Source organism: Lissotriton vulgaris, chromosome 2_1, assembly GCF_964263255.1.
Source record: "Lissotriton vulgaris chromosome 2_1, aLisVul1.2, whole genome shotgun sequence".
In the NCBI taxonomy this organism is placed as follows: domain Eukaryota; kingdom Metazoa; phylum Chordata; class Amphibia; order Caudata; family Salamandridae; genus Lissotriton; species Lissotriton vulgaris.
Window position 1 is genome coordinate 675,355,419 of NC_141687.1, and position 25,323 is coordinate 675,380,741.

The window sequence follows — 25,323 nt, forward strand, 5'->3', positions numbered from 1 at the left end:
TAGCAGCATTCACCCTAATTTCTTTATTACTACTTTTCCATTAAGATTCATACAGGAGTGGCAAGCACAGGGCTGATCCCTGTGTGGTCCTGAGGAAGAGCTAGGGGAAGCTCGAAACATGTTGACCACACAATGAATCCCTTCTCATTAATGATAGGTACACAGTGTCTATCCCGTTTTTAACCATACCTACCTAGGAGCAGGAATAACATAGTTTAGGCCCACTAGCACGATATTTTTAATCACTATACAGCCACTCCACCACACATAGTCTTCCACCAAAAAGTGCTCCTACGTAACTCCGCAAGTCGCAGCACGCCCCAGTTCGTAGAGAGCTGGGATGGCCCCAATGATGAAGCATGTCACCGTGGGGAAACCCTGGTGAGTGAGGGGAGTCAAGAAAGATATTTTTCTTTCTTTTAGGCTCTTTTCTGACCATATTGGCCAGGAGCCATAATCATAAGCTAGGTCTAAGAACCCAATACTTTGGGTTTTCTTTTTTTGACTACCCGTATAAGGAGGGTGCCCTAGTCTTGCATCCTCCACCTCCCCCTATTTTATGTACTTGGTGTACAGTGACCAGGGGTGGAGTTCCTTGAGCACCAATTAGAGGACCTTGGTGATTGCGCTTCTCCCAGAGCATTGGCTTTTGCCCGGTTGCTACGTGATTTGTTTCTCAATGAATTCGCATTTCCCCGCTGCAACAATAGAAGCATAACTGAGCAGCAGAGGACACTAAGTGACCATACCCACTCTTGCCACGCGAGCAGTGCTGGAGACCCTGGGCAGTGGTGCAAGGACCTCTGGGTTGGAGCTGCTTTTCTACGGGGTCCCTGGGAAGCCTTCTTCCGACTTGAGCTTTGGTTCACCTGGATGCCCCCCTTAGAGTTATAGTTCAGCAGGTGGCTGCCTGTTTTATTGCGCAGGGTGTACATGTCTCAGTCCATAGATGGCTACACGTGAGGTTGGGCTGGGTGTTGCACACCTGCTGGCACTACCTCCAGCATGGAGAAGTCTGCACGGGCAGAGGAATGTCATAATTGGGGGAGCCTAACACCTTCTGCTTGGCATTGGGCTGCTGCTTCTCTGAGGGGTGGGGGCTGGCAAGACACCAGCGCTGTCAGTTCATCCTAACTGATCAGTCTGACATAGATACACTGTGGCAGGGGTGCACTAACCATGGACAGCGCCATGTGCAGCACTGGGGCTAGGGACTGTTGTTATGTGGGCGCTGCTGACAGCACCAGATCAGCATGTGATACCCTGGCAGACGCATGCTGAGGGCACAATGTAATCTGCAGCATCTCCAGAAACAGGAATGGGCATACCTCAAAACAGCTTCCCAAAAATGGCAAATGTTTGTGTATTATAATACAGAGTAGTCCAGTCTCTCAATGTTGTGTGTTAAAAATTATACAATGACAACCGTGGTCAATGCATACATGCTATAACTTACATCATTGTGTCCTTTCGATGCATTGGGAATGCTCCCCCACCTGCAGGTCCTGCACCCAATTCTGAATTTGATGACGCTCGCTCAATTCCCAGGGCTGCCTTGTATCAAGCTGTCCCTGACTCCAGCCATGACTGCGCCCTACAAAGGAGCGCCCCATGGATGCAATGTAACACGAAAGCACAAAATCACAATGTAGTGCTTGTGGCAGTCTCGAGGTCAATACACCTTCATTCCTGACCTGCCTGCGCCGCTAGCAGGTGTGAAGGGATTGCTTCTCCGCAAACAAGTCCTCTTCTTCAACAAAGCCTAATTTTGGCTGCATTCCAGCCCGTTTGAGGTGTTGCAAAAAAGCTGAAAATGCGTGTATTGGAGCAAAAATCTAGTGTCCTGAAAGCCAAGAAATGGACGGCTGTCAGTGTGTTTACATTTTCTGGGCTCCCTAGACACTTAGCCCTGGGAGTTATTGATGCTGGTTTGCAATTTCTTCACATTTAGCCAGCTCGTAGTATACATTGCATTTTATGCTAGTTAGCTGCCTTCTTTTAAACATTACACAGTTTTAAAGCACATCTCAAGGATTGTCACAGCGCTCAGCATAGGGACGTTTACTTGAGCACACACCATGCCCAGTGGCGCAGCAAGGGTGTCATCATGGGCATTGGTGCAAGCAATAAAAGTACTATAACACAATTTGGTTCGCTTTGCTCTAAGGAAAGGGATATGGGCAATTAATAAAACAGGCATACAGTACCAAAGCAGATAATGGAATCCTCGCCACATTATTCACTGATCTTTCAACAGATGAATACATTATAGAGCATTTTCTTAGCAACCATTCTGCTCTTAGCACAGGAAAGGACAAGGGCAATGCCATCCTTGATGCAGCAGGTGCAGTGGTGCAGGGGCCCAGAGCTCTAAGAAGACCACTGTAACCAAGAAAAACCCATGTATCTACTACCCAACCAGGATGTAAGGGGCCAATGAAAGGCAAGAGAAATTATGGCTTCTCAAGAAGCAAGCCAAACTCTGGGTGCGTTTGGTGGTTAAAGTTGTGCTCAGGTCTAATTTCAAATACTAAGAAAAAGGTGCACTTGCATTTGGGAAATTGCTCATGTATGTGAGATGCTGTTGAACTGGTGTTCTACTCGGAGTTCATCCTGAATAGATGACAGAGGATTCAACTAATACAAAGTACACCCAACAAGGTCATCTAACCAAGTCAGTTCTAGCCTATCCTGAAGTCAATAACATTACATTGTGGAAATCTATTGCCATAAAACCTGGATATGATCAGGATTGCATGGAATTTCAACACCTGCTCTAAGGCCCAAGTGTTGGCAGATGTTCCAGAGAGGAAAGGGGGTAGGAATAAGTGAGAGAGAAAGCAGGTTGTCTTTTGGGTCTTGTTTTTGGTTCTTTGATCTCCCCAAGATGTCTGTCTTTAGACAGCAAAGTGTTAAACCAGTTGCTCCAAACACAAAAAGAACACAAAGGTTGCAGAGGCGTTATAGTAAGACAATAGAATTTGAAAAACCTTAGAAATTCACGGAAAAAAACAAAGATTATAGGGACGTTGTAGTTAGGCTCAAAGTTCACTCGTACAAAATCAGAGAAAGTCTGCAGTTAAAGTTTCTTGAGCAAACTATAACTTATTACCCTGCAATTCACTGCTTGTTACCTCACATATTACATCTCTCATGACATGGTCAGTAACATCACAGATGACAGCTCTAATGACCTCACTGATGACATCTCAAATGACATCACTGCACTGATGACATCATCAACATACCCTCTCAAACACCCACTCACCCCCATGTAGCCTCTCATACACCCACTCACATGTCCACATAAGAACTCACATACCCACTCACAGACCCATACAACTATTCACACACCCACTTACTCATCCATACAGCCTCTGACACACCCACTGAGAGACTTATGCAGCTAGTCACAGACCCACCCAACACTCTGACACCCCCTCAAAGACCCACTCAGACACTCATGCATCCACTCACACACCCACACAATCACTCACACACCCATTGTTCCACTCATAAACCCACACACACACCCCCAATAACTCACACACCCACTCACACCTCTATACAATTAGTCACACAACCAGTCAAACACCCATACAACCAGTCACACACCAGCTTACAAACCCATGCAATCACTCACACACCCACTCACGGACCCACAACCACTCACACATCCATACAACCACACACACACACTTCCACACACAGCCACTTACAAAACCACTAACACACTCATACAACCACTCACACACCTACTCAGAAACCCACTCACACACCAATACACCACTCATACATAAACTCACACACCTATACACGCACTGAGACACCCATTCACACACTGGTAAAGATAGTTACACAGTTAATAAGATCACATACGTTATAAATAGTATAACTCATTAATAGTACACCTACTATACTAATCTAACTTTCGTAGTAGGTTAGTATGTATGTTTAAAACTCACAGACTCTTAGAAAACAGTTAAACTCACTTGATGATGTCATGAGTGATGTCTTTTGAGATGTCATCAGTGATGTCACTGACAATGTCATGAGTGATATAATAAATTAGGTCATAAGCAGCACATTGCGGAACCGTAAGTTATAGTTAGTTCAGGTAACTATAACTGCTGAATTTCTATGCTTGTGTACTAGTGAAATTTGAGCCTACTTTTTACATCTGTAGTGCCTTTGTTTTTTTCAGTGAATCTAAAAGGTTTTTTAAATTCTATTTCCTAATTAAAACGTCCCTGTATTTTTTGTTTTATCAGTGAACATATGTATATGCACACAGACACACACACATGCTCACATAGTGGCTACTCTGTATTTATAGTTAGAGTTACCTTAGAAAAGGATTTCTTGGATTTTTGACCCTTAATAACTTTGCATCCATTTGATGAATCTCCGCTAAACCCTGTAGATCAGTTGCACCCGTGGCATTGTTGGAGGATTGAAAATGTTCTGTGGTGTTTGGTCATGGTGGTGCAATGCCAAATGGGTGGGTCCCAAAACACACTTGAAATCCATATGCATTTTACATAAACTTTTGTATTTTGCGTAGCGGCAAAACAGCTAAACACATTGTAATGAAATTTCACAGCAATTTTATTTAGACTATGTAGATGGTTCTTTTTGCCATTGCAAATGATGTTATGAAGTAGTTATGAAGTGATAAGGGCCAACATTTTTGTGATATCTTGTAGCACAACACTTTAAAACTAGTAAGGAATCCCAAAAAATAAACTAGACTGCATATTTAAAGTTTCAGATTTACTACACGAACAACTGAAACACCCATTTATGGTTGCATGCTAATAGAAACCTACAAACAAATAAGTAATGAATAGAACACATCTTAATCTAGGTAAGCTAACTTTGCACCCTCTAGCTCACAAAATAAAACTGGCCCAACAAGCCAAACAAAAGTGATCTTTCTTATACAACCTTGTGCAACAAAATTATAAATTGCCCTAGCAGTGAGATATTCAAACTACTATATGGAGAACATGATAATTGGTCTTTAGGGGGGGGGTAAATCCACATTTTTATAACAATAAGAATGATTGCCTTTCTTTCACTTTGACCTATATATATAGCACGAGACAACAAAAAATAGCAAGGAAGCCCAAAAAATTAACTAGACTGAATATGTAAAATTTCACAATTACTACATGAACAACTAAAGGACACATTCACGGTCACATGATTATGTAAACCAATAAACAAATACAATAGATATAAAGAAGGAAATCACATTAAATCTGATTGCCACTCTGTAGTTATGGTTAGTATTGCCAAAGATAGGAATTCCTCTTTGTTCAATTACACTAAGGTTACAGGAGACCCTATGACCCTAATTCTGCTGTATTCAGAAAAGGCGTTTGATAGGGTCTCCTGGCCTTTTTTATGGGCTCGTTTTGAAGCATTACCGTATAGGGGAAGGATTTATCAGAGCAATCCAAAGCATGGTAAAAGACCCAATCGCGGAAGTTGCTTTGATGGGAGCACAGTCGGGAGTAATTAACATAATGCGAGGCAGGAGACAAGGTTGTCCATGCTCCCCCTTGTTATTTGCTATTTATAATGACCCTTTAATTAGGAAGATCCAGGATGATCAAATAATTCAACCTATCCAATGCTAGAGGGGGAGATGTCAAAACTTTTGGGTCACGCGGATGACTTAGCCATTTTAACAGGTACTCTCTATCTGGCTTTAGCTGAAATAAACATTTTAACTTCAAAATATGGTAAGATCTCTGGTTATCATCTCAATGATGGCAAAACTCAAATCGTTTGTAATTATAAAGTCGCTTTAGTGGATCGGCGGATAGTAGCAAGTGCTAGATGTTTAGGCATAGAAATTAGTTCTAAATCTGAAGAAATTGTTGATATTAATTTGAAAACACTATTACTAAAAATCAACTTAGACTCCTGTAGAATGATAAATTTACATTTGGCATTGATTGGCAGAAACAATGTTGTTAAAATGATATTTATCCCTTAAATGTTATACTGTTTCAGAGCAATTCCCTTAGATATTAAAAAATGTTGGTTTCAAAAGCTGGACCAGCTAGTCTCATGGTTCTTATGGGCTGGATAAGGCCCAAGAAGGGCTCTTAGATATATGAATCTTCCTAGAGACAGGGGAGTGTGGTCCATCCCAAATTTTCAAATGTATTATTGGGTTAATGTGTTGAAACAGATGGGTGAACTATTAAACGGGGGAAATTCGGGTAGTGTGGAAATATCGATTTACCATTTAATTTACGGGATGGAGGCTAGGAGACTTCTTTTGCGCCGTATAGATTTTACCTATTTTAAGACAGTTAAATTCAAGGTTTTGCTTAGTGCCTACAGGGTCTGGACAGCTGTTAGAAAAAAGTTTGAAATTGGGCGGCTACATCTATATTCCCCCTAGCAAATAATACTCTACTTCTGGAAAGATTTCGAGATGTATATTTAAGAAATTGGATGGATAAAGGTGTTCATTGTATAAGGGATCTTATATCTAATGCTGGATTAATCACCTTTGAGGCTATCAAAGAGAAATTCGGGATCGAGAACAAGGATTTTTTAAAATATTTACAGATCAGGGATTTCCTTAGTAAAAGATCTGTTATCTGGGTTCGAATCCCGTTACTTTGTTTGATCAATGGGGGTCAATCTACAACATCTTCTTTATATAAACTGGTAAATGAGAAGATGGGTGACCATTTAGCTAAATATTTTGATAGGTGGCAAATGATTTTGCAAGCAGGGCAGGGTGAGTGTGAAGACTCCCTTCTGTTTAGTCAAACAGCGTGCATTTCTCCAAATTTACAGGTACAATGTTTCAAGACCTGATGCAACTTATATGTAACCCCAGCACGTATTAGCAGATGGGGAGACCTCTGGGATAAATTGTCCTTGCTGTGGATGCTGGCTGCAGACAGTACTCATATGTTTGCCACCTGTTCTAGCTTTTTTCAACTGATAGCTAAAATTGAACAGCGGTTAGAACATATTTTGGGATATCTAGTCTCACTGACTCTCCAGGTTATCATGTTAGGGATTTATAACCAAGACATGGAGGGAGCCGATCGTAAAATGGTTTATGTAGCAATGACTGTATTGCAGCTCTATTTGGCCACGGTGTGGCTTGATCCGAATCCTCAGTCGATAAATGTTTGGTTTAGTAAATTATTCTTTGTGTATAATTGGGAGATTTCTGTGTTTAGGAGAAGGGGAAGTAGGGCTAGGGCGAAAGGGGAAAAGATCTGGGAATCTTTAACTAAATGATTAAATAAGGATGAACTTTTATTATGATTGGAAGTACCTGCTCTTTAATTCTGTTATTTTCTCTCTTTTTCCTGTGGGGATCCACCTGGGTGGGGGTGGGAGGTGTAAAATAACCTAAAAGCTGGGTCATCGGATATGGGTTTTTTCCTTTCTATGTGAGGTTATGTTATATTGTGTTTCCATGCCTGATGTCCTAATAAAGATTTGAAAAAAAAGGAATTCTGCTGATATTATCCCTCTAATACATTGTCACTCATTTGACAAATCACTACAAAATTTTCCCAAACCTATAGCATTTTCTTAATTTTTAGATAAATGTTTGTGGTGAATCGTTAAGAGGTTGCAAAGATAAAAGGGGGGTCCAAAAACGCATTTTCCCACCGATGCATATTTCATAGACTATCGTATTTGACGTAGCAGAACACGGGCAAATGGATTTACATGAAAGTTGAAAGGATTATAAATTATGGTGCATAAATTATGCTTTTTGGGTAAAGCATTTAAGTAGCAGAAGTATTTTTAAGTTATATGGCATGTAAACATAGTGATATCTGTCACCACTGTACTTTTACAGAATTTCACAACATTTTGTGAAACTTCTTATGTACATGGCCATAAACTTTAATTAGAAATATATAAAAAGTATACATACATTTTCCCTACCTATTACTACTTTAACAAAGTGGTATTAGGCAGGGACCTACCACTTGCCTATATCTAAGGCCCTAACACTGAACACAGCCACAGTGTAGTAAAAGAATATGACTATCTTTTCGTTTCCTAAAAACAGCCATTACCCAATTATGTACTGGTTTGTCATCATCTTGTACCACAGTATACTGCAAAGTTATCATGTTATACCATGGCTCAAAATATACCAAAGTCCTAGCTGTATTATTTAATTGTGGAACGCTTGTGTCAGATTTATAACGCAATGCAAGGCCACCATGCGCGGTCCTGCTATGATGGGTAAATCTGGAGAAATGTAAGGCAGCGCAATTCACTGCTTTGCGTTACTCTGCACACCATAATTTACATTGCTGCTAAATTTCACATCCATCCATCTGTATGTCATGCCACTGTAGCCACTCCACTATATGCTATTCCACTCAATGCCACGCCACTCTACGCCTCTCCACTATACGAGACTACACTCTAGGACACTCTACTCTGCACTATTACACTGTGTACAATGCCAGTGTACGTCACTGCACTCTAAGCTCTTACACTGTGCGCACCTCTACTCCACTCCAGTGTATGCCACTCCACTGTACATCACTCCTCTGGCCTTTCCTCTATCATACACTATTCCACTCTGTACCATTCTTCTGTATGGCACTGCCCTCTACTGTATTCCACTGTATGACACTCCACTGTACACTTTTCCACTGTATGCTACTCCACTCTACTTCACTCCATTTTATGGCACTCCACTGTATACCACTTCATTCTACTCTATGCGATTGGATGCCACTCCACTGTATGCTGTTACACTCTTCCCCTTGGCACTGTATGGCACTCCAGTTTACACCACTCCATTATATGCCATTCCACTGTATACTACTCCACTATACACTATACACTCTATGCCACTCCACTGTACAACAATTTGCTCGATGCCACTCCACTCCACTCTATGCTATTACAATGTACACAACTCCACTCTGCGCCAGTCCACTTCACACTATTCCACTGTATGCAACTCCGCTCTATGCCTCTTCAGTATACACCACTCTTCTGTATGCCACTTCACCATACGCCACCCCAGTATATGCTATTCCACTCTACCCCATCCCACTGTACGCCACTCCAATGCATGCTATTCCATTCTATGCCACTTCAGTGTACACCACTCCACTCCACGCCACTCCATTCTATGCTAGCCCATTTGTTGCGACTCAAATCTATGCCACTCCACTGTATACTATTTCAGTCTACCCCACTCCACTGTACAGTACTCCAGTCTACACCACTCCACTATACTGTATTACACTCTGCCTCACCCCCAGATACACCACTTCATTGTATGCTACTCCCATGTATGCTACTCCACTATACGCTTTTACACTTTATGCCACTCCACTGTACGCTACTACACTGCATGCAATTATACTCTATGCTACTCCAGTCTATACTACTCCATTTTATGCTATTCCACTTTTTGACACTATACTCTACGCTACTACACTCTATGCCATTCTAGTATGCTCTCCTCCTGTACAGAACTCTAGTACATTCTATGCCACCATACTAGACTGTACTCAACTCTATCCCTGTATACTCCACTGTCCAAACATGCACTCAACTCTTTGCCCATACACTTTATTGTACAACAATTCTACTTCACTCTACAACAGTATCCAATACTGTATGACACAGCACTCCACTCTACTGTATGAGATGCCACTCCAATTTATAACAGTTTCCTCGCTTCTGCGTTACGCCACTTCAATGTATGCCACCCCACTCTATGCTAACCCCGTACCCTGATCCACTCAACGCCACTCCACTGGACACTGCTCCGCTCTACGCTATTCCACTCTATGCCTCTATTCACTTGTCCACACTTCACTGTACAGTATTCCACTGTATTCCTCTGGTGCCGCTAACAGTGGGTTGCTGGCCTGAAGGGACGACGTGTGACCCGTGCGCTTTGCTAGCGCTCGTGAATCTGTGTGGGGCTACTTGAGGGGAAAGACTGCACTACACGCCGAGGGACTGCGAGGACCAGCATTCTCTCTGATCCCCAGCTGCTGCATCTTCCCTCGGGCGTTCTCGCCCCCCTGCCTGGACATTCATTAACCTATTGCGGCCCCCGCTCCGCGGGTGCCGCTCACAGTGGGTTGCTGGCCTGAAGGGACGACGTGGGACCCGTGCGCTTGCTAGCACTCGTGAATCTGTGTGGGGCTACTTGAGGGGAAAGACTGCACTACACGCCGAGGGACTGCGAGGACCAGCAGTCTCTCAGCTCCCCAGATACTGCCTCTTCCCTCGGCGTTCCCGCCCCCCGCCTGCAGTGTTTAAATCTCGCTCCTAATCCCGCGACGCGGGACGCGCGTGGGACATAGCCCGGGGCGAAGCCCGGGCAAAGGGCGGGCCCTCTACGGCCCTCAAAGGCCGGATAAGGACGGGAAGGGCCACCCCCCTTGGTTGCCACATTGTAGGCCTATTATATAGAAGGTAAAGACCCCCTTAAGCATTCTGTTTTCCTTTTTGTGGACTCTTTCATATATCACGGTCCTACATTCCTATACCACCATGACCTCCAAGGGAGACCATTCTACCTACGAAGCTGGTACGGGGCAAACGTGCTCCCTGTTAGATGAGTTGAACCTCCTATGCAAAACCACATATGCCACATTGGAAACTCCCCCTCCGCCCAAAAATTTTAGTTTACTTTCACACAAGGCTACCCTTCTAGATCCCCCCATGTTTGTTAATAAATCCTGTAGTCCGAACACACAAAGCATTGAATTCCCTCAGGTCCCATCTACAAAAAGGAAAAATATCGATGTCAATCAAGGTGGAAATAACCCCAAAACCCAAAAATTGTGCCCATCCACTGCTAACTCCCCAATGATTCCTCCGATTGCGGAGTTTCCAGAAGCTATAACACCCCCTTCCCAACTGCAAATACTACCCATTATCGAACAATTGCTTAGTTCTATGATAGCACCCTTATTAGAAAAAATTAACTTGTTAGGGGAACGACTTTCTGAGATAGAGAAAGCCATTACGTTAAACTCGCTGGTTGGCAAACACAGCGTTACACCCAATCGCTGTAAGACACCTCCTACACATCTAGGCTCAAAACCACTTGTGCAGGATAAAAGGCATCAAACAAAACCCGTTGGCCCTACTGCTTCAGGGCAACAAACACCTAAATACCCCACTAAAGTTTCCCCTCCACAGCTGACCGCACCGAGAGTAGGCCATAATAAAATTAATTCTATCCATTTACCTCCGGAAGCGGCCCCAGATGTGTGCATCCTGGTGGGTGTACCTACTCTTCCACCGGGAAAAATTGAGAGACAATATGATTTAGTCAATAAAACCAAATTCTGGCTGTCAAAAAATAGGCCACTGCCTCCTAATCTATACGGAGTAATAAGGAGTGTTAGAAGGGTTGGTTGGCTGGGCTCTCTTCCCAAAGACGTTGCAGGGGATCTGGTACTCGTGAGATTTAGGGACCGAAACATTGTCCCTTATTTGAAAACCTGCCCGCCTCGAGTAAGAGACGGCCCAATATCAATATGGGACTTACATGACTTTTACCCCATAATCCTGTGTTTTCCCCCCTGAATACCTGGACATGTAACAAAGGCCAATCATGAACTCCTGTGTTTAAACCACAAACTCCTTTGATACTGCCATAACCTTGGAGTGGAAAATAATTTTTTATGTCAGGGACCCTTCCTCACTGTATTTTGGTCAACTAAAATGTTTTTATTTAGATTGTAAATTGTATTTATTATGAACTTTTATGGTTTTGTATCTCAAAAACCGAATAAAGTATATTTGACTTGACTTGACTTGACTATTCCTCTGGATTGTTCTCCACTTAAAGGTAATCCATTCTACGCCACTACAGTGTACACTACTGTTATGTTATGTTATGTTATGTTATGCTACTCCACTCTACACTGCTCCATTGTATGACACTCTCCTCCACTCTACATAACTCCACTTTATAAAAGTCTATCACACTTCATTGCACTCTACAACATTCTATTCCACTCTATTCCAGTACAATCCACTGCCCAACACTTTTCTCCACTCTGTGTCCGTACACTCCAATGTACAACACTCTATTACCCTACACAACACCTTTCTATATGACACAGTACTCCACTCTACTGTACGAGACCCCACTCCAGTTTATAACAGGTTACTACCTACACAATACAAGTGCGAATCATCACTATATGCCACTGTACTCTATGACACACCAATACACTCTATTGTACTTTACTCAAATCTAAGTTATACCACTCCACTCAACTCTGCTCCACTGTACGAGACATTACCTCACTCTTCGCTGCTATACAACAATCCACTCTATGCAGCTCCCTTAGTTTAAACAACCCCACTCCACAGCATTCGACTACTCTGTATGCGTCTATCTGACATTTTACTCCTGTCTCTTTCCCTTCTGTCTTCCAAACAATACTGGAATATTCCGTGTTCAACTGTGCAGTCTACTCTAGTTTACTCTACGATACACTAGCCCACTGTACAATACTGTATGTAACTCTTTGTATGCCACTGCACCCCACTTTAATCCACTCTACTCTGAAACAGTGTTCCATTCTACTATACTACTACACTTTATCCCACTCTATGCCACTGTACTATACTCTGCTCTACTGTCTGACAATTTACTCTACTATATGCAAATTCACTCTGTAACACTGTTCTACACTCTATGTCACTTTGTAAAACACCACTCCACTCAATGCCTATCCACTGTACACCACTGCACTACACTGTATGACACTCAACAACACTCCACCCAACTTCTCTCTACGATATGACACTTCACTATATGACATGGCTCTCCACTCAAATATACTCTCCTCCACTGCACTCTATGACACTCCACTTGATGATCCTCCACTCTAATTCACCCTCCTCCACTCTAAAACACTCTACTCCACTCTATGACAGTCTACGACACCCTACTCAGCTGTTCCACATGCCATTTCACTGTACAACCTACTTCTACAGTCTATGTTACTTGCCTCCACTATATGAGACAACATGCCACTACACTATATAACTTTACTACACTATGTGATAAGCTACTACACTCTGCTCTACTACACTCAATTCCAATGTACAATACCCCACTCTATGCCAATAGACTTTCCAACACTCTCCTACACTGCACTGTGCGACACTCCACATAACAACTCCCCACTTGTGACACTGGCTTCAAACCATTAAAAAAACAAATTTTAAAGCTTAGTTATAGTTAGGACAACGTATTTTCCATTTAGCACAGACAAGTGCATGACGAAACACGTGTTGGCTGCCTCTTCTTCACTTTTTCAAAACAAAGAAGAATTTGGTTTTTCTATGGAAACTGACAGAAAATAAATGGATGTGAAGACATAAGACTTTGAGTTGGATTACTGGCACATGGACAGATTGGATGGACTTTACTACAGTTCATGTGTGGCTCTGATTGTGCTTTTGGGATTTACGAGTTTTGATGTATTCCGTCAAGAGAAATAATTTGTTGATCCTGCTGTATCTATTCAGAAATGTTGGACATTGTTTATATATTACAGTTACTCTACTCTCAAGTGACTAATGTATAGTCCTCAGGGAGCTGCATTACATTGGGGTTCTGTGGGGTTGCCTGGTAACCAGCCCCTTCCTCATCCTTTTTTTTACTTCTGCTTTAGGTTACATAACCCGTATATATAGTTGAGCGCCCTGACAGTACCTGGTTACCAGAATTGTTGTATTTAATAATGGCTATGCTTATAAAAAAAAAATATATATATATATATATATATATATATATATATATATATATACATATATATATACATATATATATATATATATATATATATATATATACATATATACATAAGTATATAGAGAACTTCACCACCATTTACTGCTTTCTCCCACAGCAAAATGACGATGAGCGGGCCCAAGGATTCTGGTGCAAAATTAAAGTGCTTTTATTGTGCCCAGCAAATCCGCCATGACGCGTTTCACTTCTCAACGAAGCTTGATCACATGATATAAATATATATATGTATATATATTCACTGATATAGGGGCCGATTAGTATGGCGGACGGATGCATGACCGCTGGGCTGGAGGCGGCGGAAAATGCACCTCATCGTCCGCCAGCAGCGGGCCTTTCGTCCGCCATATTAGGAAGGGGAACTGGGCACATTTACCGTCCGCCGTGTAAAAACGTGAACCGCCACGGGAACACACCAGACACTACGGCGGACGGAGCCAACAAACCAGAACACCGGCATCTCATAGACGGCGGAAGCACCACAACGGAGAGGGAAAGCATTGCCACGAGACCCACCGCACGGACCCGACCGCCATGAACCCAGCCCTACACACCTTCCCGGCCCTGTTCCTACTTCACTACCAGCAAGTCATGCACCGTCGTGGATGCTGGCGCTGGTACGCAAGCATGCAATACACACATACCACGCCACAGCATACATGAACACTGATACCTGTCCCCACCAGGTCCCCTGGCGGATAAATAGTCCACCAGGTACCTCCAGTAAGCGCCACAGAGCTGTGTTGCAGAGAGGTGTAAAAAGTGGCGTGGCCTCAGAACACCTCTCTGCAACGCAGCCCCCTGGTGCATACTGGAGGTTCCTGGTGGGCTAGTTGGCCCCCAGGGACCCCAGTCTTCCAGGGAAATTCGTTCCCCCGCTGCAAACGCGCCAGGGGGCGAGTTTGCAGAGTGGTGCAAGGAGGGGGCATGGCCTCTGGCCCGATCCCTTTTTTTTTTTTTTAAAAGAAGGGGGCCTGAGTAGCCCCCCTTCTATTTCTAATTTATTGGCCCTGGGGACCCCATCCCCCAGGGCATGCCCACAATTTTTAATAAAAAAAAACAAAATCGGGAAGGGGCAGCGTGACCACCCTGCCGAGGCCATAATTTGGCCCGGGGACCCCATCCCCCCGGCTTGGCCCTCTCCGATGGGGGCCATGGGGGGGTCCCCAATTCCCCCACGGTCCCAGCCGGCTCACCGCGTCCTGCGGGAGCCGGCATTTCTTTTCCACAAGGGGAGCAGCTAACATGCTGCTCCCCATCTGGAAAAGCAGTCTGCTTTCCTATTTGGAAGAGATAGCAGGTTTCCTGCTCTCTCTTCCAAATAGTAAAGCAGTTTGCAATGACAGGGTGGGAGCCGTGAGGCTCCCGCTCTGTCATTGCATACTACAGTGTCCCGGGGGTGGGCACCCCGGCACACTGCAGGAGCCAGCCCTGGAGGTTGCCGGTCCCCAGGGCCTAGACAAGTTTCCAGGAGGGGGGCCGCGCTGCCCCCCTCCCACATTTTGTAAAGCCCCGAGGGCTGGTGGTCCCTAGGGCTGGGGGGGCTTCAGAGCCCCTCTCAGTTAATCTTTTGAAGCCCGGGCGTGGCGGTCCCCGGGGCTGTGGGGCCTGAGAGCCCCCCCACCCATTTTAAACAAGCCCCGGGGGTGGTGGTCCCCGGGGCTGCGGGGGGTGGCCCGTGAGCCCCCCCATATATTAAGTTAGAGCCCTGGGGGTGGTGGTCCCCTGGGCAGTGTGGGGGGATTGGGACTCCCCCACACAATTTTTTCGATAATGCCCCTGGGATTTGCCCCCCCGGGGGCAAATTACCATATTTAGCATAGGCGACCACGTTTAATTATTTTTTTATCAGCAGGATCAACTTATTATGCATTTATCCTCCCCTTTATTTGGCCTTGGGGGTCCATGTGGTACCCCCTGAGCACACCTAGGGGATCAGGAAGCTTCTGCCCTGCCCCCATTTTGCATTTGCAACGTTTTTTGGGGTTTCTTGTGTCTCGGTTCTACCGAGGCACAATATGGCTGCCAACACTTCCTGGTTTGGAGTGTTGACAGCCAATTAAAATACAGCTCATGCACGGCAGGGTGCGCGTTGGCTTTGCTTAGGGATCCGAGGACCCCTCCGCGGATCCCTCGCGCCCATAGATATATAAATGACTTTAACTGTCATTTTCTCAGGAACTACTGAACAGATTTACACCATTCAAGCAAAAGGCACAAGTCTGAACTAAGGACTACCTGTTTGCCAAATTTGGTGTAGTTCCGTTCAGCAGTTCCGGCTGCGGCTAAAGGTCTAATGGGAAATTGCATGGGGAAAACGCGTTTTCGGACCCCCTTTTTTCTCGGCCCCCGCTTGATGAATCAGGATAGGAGCGGACCGGAGCTGGCCAAAAGTTTCGAAAATTTCACGAAGATTGGTCAATCGGCGCCAAAGTTATTGGGTATAGAATGTTGCGGATTTCCTGTGCGTAATAGGTCCTAAATATATCTACCTACTGGCGACCGCCAGTAGGTAATATATATATCTATATATATATATTTGTAGCATGATGTTTTTGGAAAAAACAAGGCTGTTGAAACAGAGAAGCTATTTCTAGGTTAGACCTAAAAAATATGCATAACCTGTTTTAGTTGCAAATATATATTGAGTGCCTGGCATGAGAGACAGGTGCTGTTGGCTTGTAGAGCCTCGATCAACCACCTTTTCACTGATAAAATAGACCTGGGACAGAATCAACATGGGAACGACTTACCCTTGATTATTGATACCATGTGTCTCCCTCTCTGATCCCAGCCATATAATTTATACATAATACGCTCTTATGTTAATTCCATGATCATTCACGGGCAGCAGGTGCAGCCATTTACTTGGGACTTTAAAACCAGCCCAGGGTGCAGAAAAAAATAGCTGTGATAATGGCAAATGCTTAAGCTATGAACAAAAAGTCTACTTTGACCATATTTCAAATTAATAAAACAAACAACTTATTTGTTATCCATTAGACGTTCAGTTTGTAGATGCTCTAAAACCTCAAATGTATTTATCAAAGATTTTTATATATTTTTTTGCCATTTTATTATAAACAAACATATAGACAACACAAAACAGTGCAAACTTTGTCAACTATTCAAGCATCTCAGATGAAGCTTACATGCGTATTTTCCATTATAAAGCAGCGATCCACATGTTTAAGTATAATCCAAGCCTCTTCATTGTGCTCTATGCTTCTATATATTTCTCTTCAACTTTACTGATCATTGCCCAGTTTAGAGTGTATGAGCACCGCTGACCTTTGAATTTCCACTAGCTCTTATCTTTACACCAAAGGTCAAATACAGGGCACCCTGTCTGCACATCCGCAATTGCATGAAAAGCATCTCAGCCTGGATGAGGGAAAACTGCCTCAAGCTCAACACGGACAAGATGAAAGTCCTCACCTTTGGCAAACACTCTGCCCTCTAGGTTGGCTACTGGCGGCCTTCAGAACTCAGACCCACTCGCATGCCAAAACACCACACCCACAACCTCGGTATCATCCTTGACAGCGAACTATGTATGAAACGCCAAGTCAATGGACTCTCCTCAGCCTCCTTTCACATGCTCTGAAATCTCTGCAAGATTTTCAAGCTACCCATCAGCACCAGAAAGTTGGTAATGCAGGAACTCATCACCAGCCAACTATACTACGGCAACGCCCTCAGTACCACCTCCAATCTCATCTATACACTTCAATCGATCCAGAATAAAGCTGCTAGACTGATCCTCAACCTGCCTAAGAGAACCCACATCACCCAGCACCTGAAGGACCTCCACTGGCTTTCAGTTCAGAAGAGATAACACTTCAAACTCCTGACACATGCCTACAAAGCCATCCACGACCAAGGATACTCTGCTTAACTTCCAGTTTTATCATGCTACCAAGTGCTCTCTGTAGTTTTGTAACCACAAAGCCTTACAAAGCTTGGACAGCACCACCTGACAAGCTCATGTATTTCCAGTCAGCTGTCTCAACCTAGGAGGATGCAGAATCTGCCCTGCCATGATTTACATAAGCCACTTCAGCCTGCACACACAGACCTCAGCAGAAAGCTATCAACTCACACAGCTAGCTTAGAGTAATATCCCAATTCTAATATTAACGCTGTACTGCAAAAAAATCCATTTAGAAATGTAGTCTCAAAGTGAATTAATCAGAATACATATTTAATTCCCTCCAAAGTAAAGAGCAATTGCATACCTGTCTTCTTTTATGCAGACCACTGCCTCAAAGCCAACGGTAGCAGGTAGATTTAGTTTCAAGATGGGGGGGGGGGGGGGGGGGGGGGGGTTACTGATTGCCTCGAAACTGGGCGCTTCAGTTTTAGTCCCTGAAGTGCCCAGGGCGAGTATCAATCAGTGGCACCTCATCACAGAGTGGAGTGGGTTCACAGTCTCACTGGCACCATCCCATTCTGTGATAGTTGAGGGACTGCTGCCTTCCCCTGTCATCCAATGAGGAAAGGCAGCAGTCCCAACCCTCCTGGGACCTCCGAGGCTTCCCTGTCTGCAGTGAAGGCAAGTTTTATGTGTTTTATGTTTGATGCATGCGTGCCTGTATGTATGTGTATTTGTGAGTGTTGTGAATGGGTGTGGGTGTGGATGCATGAGTGTGTGTGAATGGGTATGTGTGCTTGTGTGCCCCTCTACCCCGCTCCCTGATAAAATTACTGGCTGCCACTTGTGATTAGCTTATGTTGTGGTAACCTTGCTGTGGTTGCACTTTGCCCCTCACACTTTGTATACCTCTTTTTAATCAATATTCCCCAGGACTTTTTGGGCTTGTTTTTTACCCTCACATCAATCCCAAATTCAATTCCAGGGTAGCCTAATTGTGAGAGATTTGAGTATTAGATGTGGGTTTGACAACCCACCTCAAATAATATTCATAATCCACGTCAGGGTGAACCACAAAAGTCATTAAATTAACCTGTGCTCAACCCTCTGGTAGCTTGACACAAAGCAGTCAGACTTAACATAGAGGCAATATGTAAAGTATTTGTCCAGCACTCAAACAGCAATTAGGTGAAAGCACAACACAAGAAAAATGCCAAACAAATAAATAAAAAATAAAAAATGATTAGATAAAGGACAGCAAAACAACAAAAATCCAATAATTAGAATCTGAGATATGAATTTTTAAAGTTTGAATTGCAAATAGTGCCAAGAAGCTCAAAGCGACAACTGTGGTTATCAGGTTGCCCTTGACATGGTAAAAAATACAGGCTGACTGTGGTAGAATGCAGTGCTTCTGACTTAGAAACCTTCATGGAGAAAAAGTGGTAGTTGATGTATCATCAGCAATGCAAATTGCAAGCTCAACCCAAACCTGGGCTCGAAGATGGCGGGTTGCTGACAAGTGGGGTGCCGATGAAAGTGGGAAAGCTCTAAGCAGGCAAAGTCGAAAGTCTGTGCCCAGGAAGACTTTGACGTTGATAGGTTGCTTCTCAACATTGGTCCCGATAAAACTTTTTCTGTTCAGAATGAGCAATTTCTCTGCAAATCAGATCTGCTTCAGTGGGGCAAAATAGCAGGCTGAGGCTGAATGAGAATTTTAGGGCTTTTGCAATGTGGACAGGAAGTGTACAGTAACACCAGCTAAGGTTTTAGGACCTGGGGGTCACCACTAGGGTGTTCGGACTCATTGCCAGAAGCAGGATCCAGGGCAGATCCAGGTGGGAGTCGTCAGCTACTGCAAGTTGCAGGGAGAGAGGGCTCTGAAAGCTTGATATGTCCCTGTAGGTCAAACAGGAGGTCAGCCAACCGACCCTTAGAGTCACTTCTGGGGGTCCTGAGTTTAAGGCAAGCAGGTCCAAGGTTCAGTCTTCCTTCAGATTCTTGAGAAGCTGGACAGTTCTGATTCTCCACAAATCCAGGAGGGTTCTTAGGAGAGGTGTGTTGGATCCACATTTGAGCTTAGTACCAGCCTATGGCTTTAGGGCAAACCTTTGTCCACCCCTAAACTAGTTTTAGGCAGTTCCTCTACTCCCACTGGGTTTGTGCCATCCTGATCAGAGAACAAAAAGGGGGCCTAGGTGTGAGCTACATCTGTCACTGACAAGATAGGCATCTTTAGAAGCTCAGGAAGTCGCTGTGCAACCCCCGCCCCCCCAGCCATCCTGTCAAGGGTGGAGGCCTGTTCCCTGCTCCCAGGGCCTTTAGATATCACTGTCTGAGGAGCAATACACATCTCACCACTGGAGAACCATCAAGGGTCTGGTGATATCTGGGCACTGGCATTAACATGTTTTTGTTTTAGGCAGGAAAATGACACATTTTTAAAAGTGCAATTCCAAAATAGCAATATAAAATATGACTTTGACAATTAAGTTGTATTTTAAATTACTATTAAAATTAGCTCTTGAATCATTTTTCAAAATTAAGCATTATAAATTGCTATAATTTAACCCAGTGTTTTCGTATAGGGGATCCACAGTGAAAAACATTAAATATATATGTTTTACTTTTTAAATACCATGCAGCCTGCCCTATGAACATTTAGGAACTACCTTAGGGGTGACTTATAAGTCATAAAATAGAAGGTTTAAACCTGGCAAAAAGTTTGTTTTGCTAGGTCAATACGATAGTTTAAAACTGCAGACCCGGTTGCATAGGTAGACCTGGAGACATGCTTTAAAATGCTACCTTAGTTGGTGGCACATTGAGTGTTGCAGACCACCAGTAGTATTTAATATACAGACCCTGGGTACATGCAGTACCATAAACTAAGGACTTAAAAGTATATTAAATGTGTCAATTATTTATATGCCATTCTTAACGTGTTTGAAAAGGGAGGGCACAATCACGTTGCCACTGGTTAGCAGCGGTAATGTGGACAGAGCCCTTTGACCAACAAAAAAAAATGACTTCAGAACGGGCAATTGCCAACACTGATGTATTCTGCTAGGCCTCTTGGGTTTTGAGCCTCAGATACTGCACCAATCCTGAACAAAAGTGTTCTTGTCTTGGACCTCCAGGGCTACACCAATTTTGAAAGGCAGCGTTCTATGAAGCAGTGTGAATAAATATCACACCCCTGTTTTTTATACAACCCTTGGGGGGATTTCGACGGACAATGACAAGGGAAAATTAATTATTTATTTAATTTTCCCTCCCCCCACTGACAACCGCTCTTATTTGCACGGGCCGTGGCTGATAGCCAGGGTCGGACTGGGACAAGAAATAGGCCCCGGTCACCAAAATAAAAGTGGCTCCATTTGTGCACTGGATAACTAAAAAAGTGGCCCACATTTGCAAATCAGGCCACTTTGGAACTCGTAAAAATAAGCTGCATATATATTTTGCTAGGTATGGGGAACTGGGTGCATTTGTGCTTGCTGCAGCCAAGGTTTGTGGTAATAACAGGGAAATCAACACAACAAATCGGCCCACCTGGTTATAAACCAAGCCCACTGTGTTAAAAAAACAGCTCACACACTGACCTGTCAGACCAGCCCATCAGGCACTGTCTGATTGCCTATGACCCAGCCTGACCCTGTTTTGGTAGCCCTACACTCAGTGGCACCCTATTCAGAAGTCCAGGCTCCCATCTGTCCCTTGTCTCTGCTAGAGCTAGAGACTCTAATGCTGAGTGGAAATGCGCTCTGAGCTGCGATTGAGACCCCACAAAGGGACAGCTCTTGATGGAGGAGTTTCTAAATGAGGATACCTCAATTTTTGAGCATTCTGGCTTTGAAAATTCCTTTGGCTACTGCACATAATTAGAATAGCAGCAAGGAAGGAAGGGTTATTCATATGAACAGCTAAATTGCAAAGCAGCCCTAGCATTTAATGAGAGCCATTGGAGTTCTCTAATAAGGATGGATGTATGACTAAGATTTTTAGAAGATGGATTATTCTGACTGTGAAATGGAAGATGTCTTTGAAATGAGGCAGAGAAGATTGTGGAGCTGTGGCTAGGATGGAATAGCCAAAATGTAGTCTAATTGACATGACTTTTAGTTGAGAGCAGGAGACTGATTGGGTTCTAACCCTTACTCATTCACCTAATTTAGCGGCATATTATCAAGCAGGCCGTTGAAATTATCGCTGTTTTAGCGGCAGAAAACTGCCTCTAAAGCGGCAATAATGGGCTTGATAATATACCCTGGAGAATTCCAATAGAAGCCCATGTTCACACAAGAACATGGATTTCTATTGGAATTCACAATGGGATATCATCAAGCCCATTATGGCCGCTTTAGCTGCATTTTTCTGCTGCTAAAACTGCGATAATTTTAAACGCCCTGCTTGATAATATGCCCCGTAGTTATTCAGGGTTCTGTCAGAACAAAAGAGCTTTGGCCCACACTGTCCAAGCAAAGCTATGGTCACATCAGGCAAAATCGTTAAGAGATTCCAACAATCATGGAACAAAATGTGCATGTTCCACAGTTAAAAGGAGGGCGTACAAACGTATTAGCGAGTTTAGAAATACTTATGGGTTCAAAAGCCATGTATAATTTTTATATATATATTTTTACCTACTGCTGTTATAATTGAGAAGCCTTGACGTATGTGACACACATTATTTTCTAGTTGACGCCATTGCCTTGTTTTTTGTTTTCCTGTATAGATTGTGAGTACATCGCTCCAAGCCAACGTGTTGACTTTGATTTACGCAGCCAGCAATAGCAGCGGACTCATGAACGGCACGGTGTCCAGTAGGCTGCTCAACCTGCTGTCTGCCGAGGAGGTCTGGTCGTACCTTGATTACCCCCCGAAGATCATCGCAGAACGTACGTACCTTTCGCCGGGGCAATAATGCCGTAATAACTGCACATATTATTAGATTACACTGCATCGTTTTTGATATGAGTAATGATTCCTTTTATTAAACTTGTAGCTTTAGATCCGTGAAGAAGAATCAGAAAGCGGCTCTTTTAGAGTTTGCATGTTATCAAATATAAAACGTAGCCTAAATTATAAACCATAGTTCTTTATACGGAAAGTCAGTCCTTCGTGGAGATTTCCTGACTTTCGGTGTTCATTTCTTTCCATCCTCCATTATCAGTTTCTTAATCTTTTCACGTGTTTCGGTACCCATTGATGTGCTGCCTTCAGTACCCATTGATGTGCTGCCTTCAGTACCCATTGATGTGCTGCCTTCAGTACCCATTGATGTGCTGCCTTCAGTACCCATTGATGTGCTGCCTTCAGTACCCATTGATGTGCTGCCTTCTTTCCTCTTGATACTTACAAACGAGAAGCTGCGATGGAATTCCAGCTCTCCTGAAGATGCCATGAGGAGCTTAATCTTAGTAGCCCATGAAGACAAAATTGCAAATCACTGCTGTTCATGGTGAATTTTTAAAGTGCCTAACAAAAGGGTCTTGTAGAGGACTGCAATAATAGAAGTGCTTCTTGCCACTTAAAGAGTGGTGCGATTACTATGGTGTGACATGTTATACTACACACTTATACAGCATAAACAGAAATTGGTAGTTCCTGAAATGCTCTATGGCATTTTTCTCTATTCCTCTCAGAAGGATGCAAGACTAAAACTGTATTCTTTGTAGAACAATCTGACATTTACTGGTAGCCTAGCAATAACATATATCCTTTTTAGGTCACAGAATCTATTCCAAGGAGTAATTGCATCCCTTATATGAACAAAAGGTGTGCAATTATTTTGTAACATTGTTTATTTTTTTAATATGTAATATCTATTAATATCAATGAAAGCAGGCATTGTCTGCAATGGTTCTTACGAATATAGGGGCATATTACCAAGCAATAGCGATAATTATCGCTATTGCTTGGTAAGCGGGAAAAAAATATCGCCGAGCACCGAGGATTTTTAACACTGAGATACCTTGATATTATCAAGGTTTATCTCAAAAGCGGTAAAAATCCTGCGAAATGCATGAATATCGCTGAAAAATCAGCGATATTCATGCATTATCGTGACAATGCTCTTAGCCATGTTATCCACCTTCCATTGGATAGCATGGCTAAGAACTGCTTTTAGCAGGCGTTAACTTTTGGAGATATACGCGCTTAGCGCGAATATTTCCAAAAGTTGTTAATAGGAGTTAGAGATGTTAGCGACTGTTTTCAGTTGTTAACATCTTGGCACGCCCACTTTGCATGTCATTAGCGATAATTATCGCTGACATGCAAAGTGGGCCCCTAAATGTCCGCTATCGCCTACAAGCTGTGGCTAACTGGCGTTAGCGACAGCTTGGTAATAGGGCGATAAAATTATCGCCGCATTAGCGGGAAAAAGTCCTGCTAATGCGGCGATAATGCCCTTGGTAATATGCCCCATAATGTCTACTCATATAAACCTGGTTAACTTCAATGTTAATACATGGAAGATAATAGTGGCTTAGCTCAAGTACCTGTGAAGTGTGTGGTGTCAGGGGTAGAGCTTATGCAATTCCAAAAATGTCACGCCTATGCATCTTGATGGTCATGCTGGTGGTCAAATGAGGATTGGAGACTTTTTAAAATGAAGGTCTAGTTTTGACACTTCATTAACATGAAGTAGGTAGTTGTATATACATTTGAGGGTGAATGTTACAATATTGTGGTTGAGCAGTCTACTTGTAAAGTTATAATGCCACAGTAGTGACTACCACGGTATTGTCAAGTTAAGCCTATAAAGAGAAGTATGCATTTTATGTGAGAATGGGTTGAGGCGGATAGAAGCCCCACTCGTGCAACAACCACAACCCATGTCAAGGTGAACCACAAACAGCCACTAAATTAACCTGTGCTTAACCCTCTGTTAGCCTTACACAAAAGCAGTCAGGTTTAACTTATTGGCAATATGAAAAGTATTTATGTAGCACACAAACAATAATAAAGTGTAAATGCGACACAAGAAAAATCTCAAACCAATTTAGAAACATGGAGTAAATTTTTATCAATTAAATTACACCAGAACGAAAAAACATCCAATCAGTAAGACTGAATATATTCAATGTAAATTTTCTTTGTGAAAATAGCTCCTACAAGCACAAGCATCCATTGTGGTCATCTGGTCGCACTAGACCAGGGGAGGTCACAAGTTCAGGCCTACTGCGATAGATGTGGGTAGGATACAGGGCCCAGTTAGTCCAGCTTAAAATGTACCTTCCAAAGTCAAGCATCAAGAGATCCATTCACCTTCGCAAGCGGCTAAACAACGCAATCGGTCGTTGCTGTAGCGAAAAGAGCAGATTGGGCATCACTGATGGTTGTTGCTGTAGTGCGAAGAGCTGGTCGGGCGTCACAGAGGACCATTGCTGTAGGTTTGCTTTGACGGTCATTGTGGGCTCTCATAACTGTAGCACAAAGTGCAAGTCTTGTGTTGAAGGTCGTGGCTGATGGTCGCTGTTGATGTGAAGAGCAGGTCACCCTTAAGCTTTGCATTGGTGAGTGTCGCAGGCAGCAGAGTCTTGGAGTGAATGGGCCCTTGCATGGTCACGAGGGGCAACCTTCAGGATTTGCACGCTTTCTCCAGGAGGGATAG

At 43.4% G+C, this 25,323-nt stretch overlaps 1 protein-coding gene across 5 annotated transcripts in view; it reads left to right on the plus strand.

Annotated features, from left to right (window-relative positions):
* The window catches only part of KIAA1549L (KIAA1549 like), a 674,355-nt gene that overhangs the window by 340,466 nt on the left and 308,566 nt on the right, over positions 1-25,323 (plus strand). For all 5 annotated transcript variants that reach the window (XM_086955871.1, XM_086955872.1, XM_086955873.1 and 2 more), the window contains one exon: positions 22,441-22,603. In XM_086955871.1, coding sequence (XP_086811997.1) covers positions 22,441-22,603 — 163 coding nt within the window. The remainder of the gene's footprint in view (positions 1-22,440; positions 22,604-25,323) is intronic.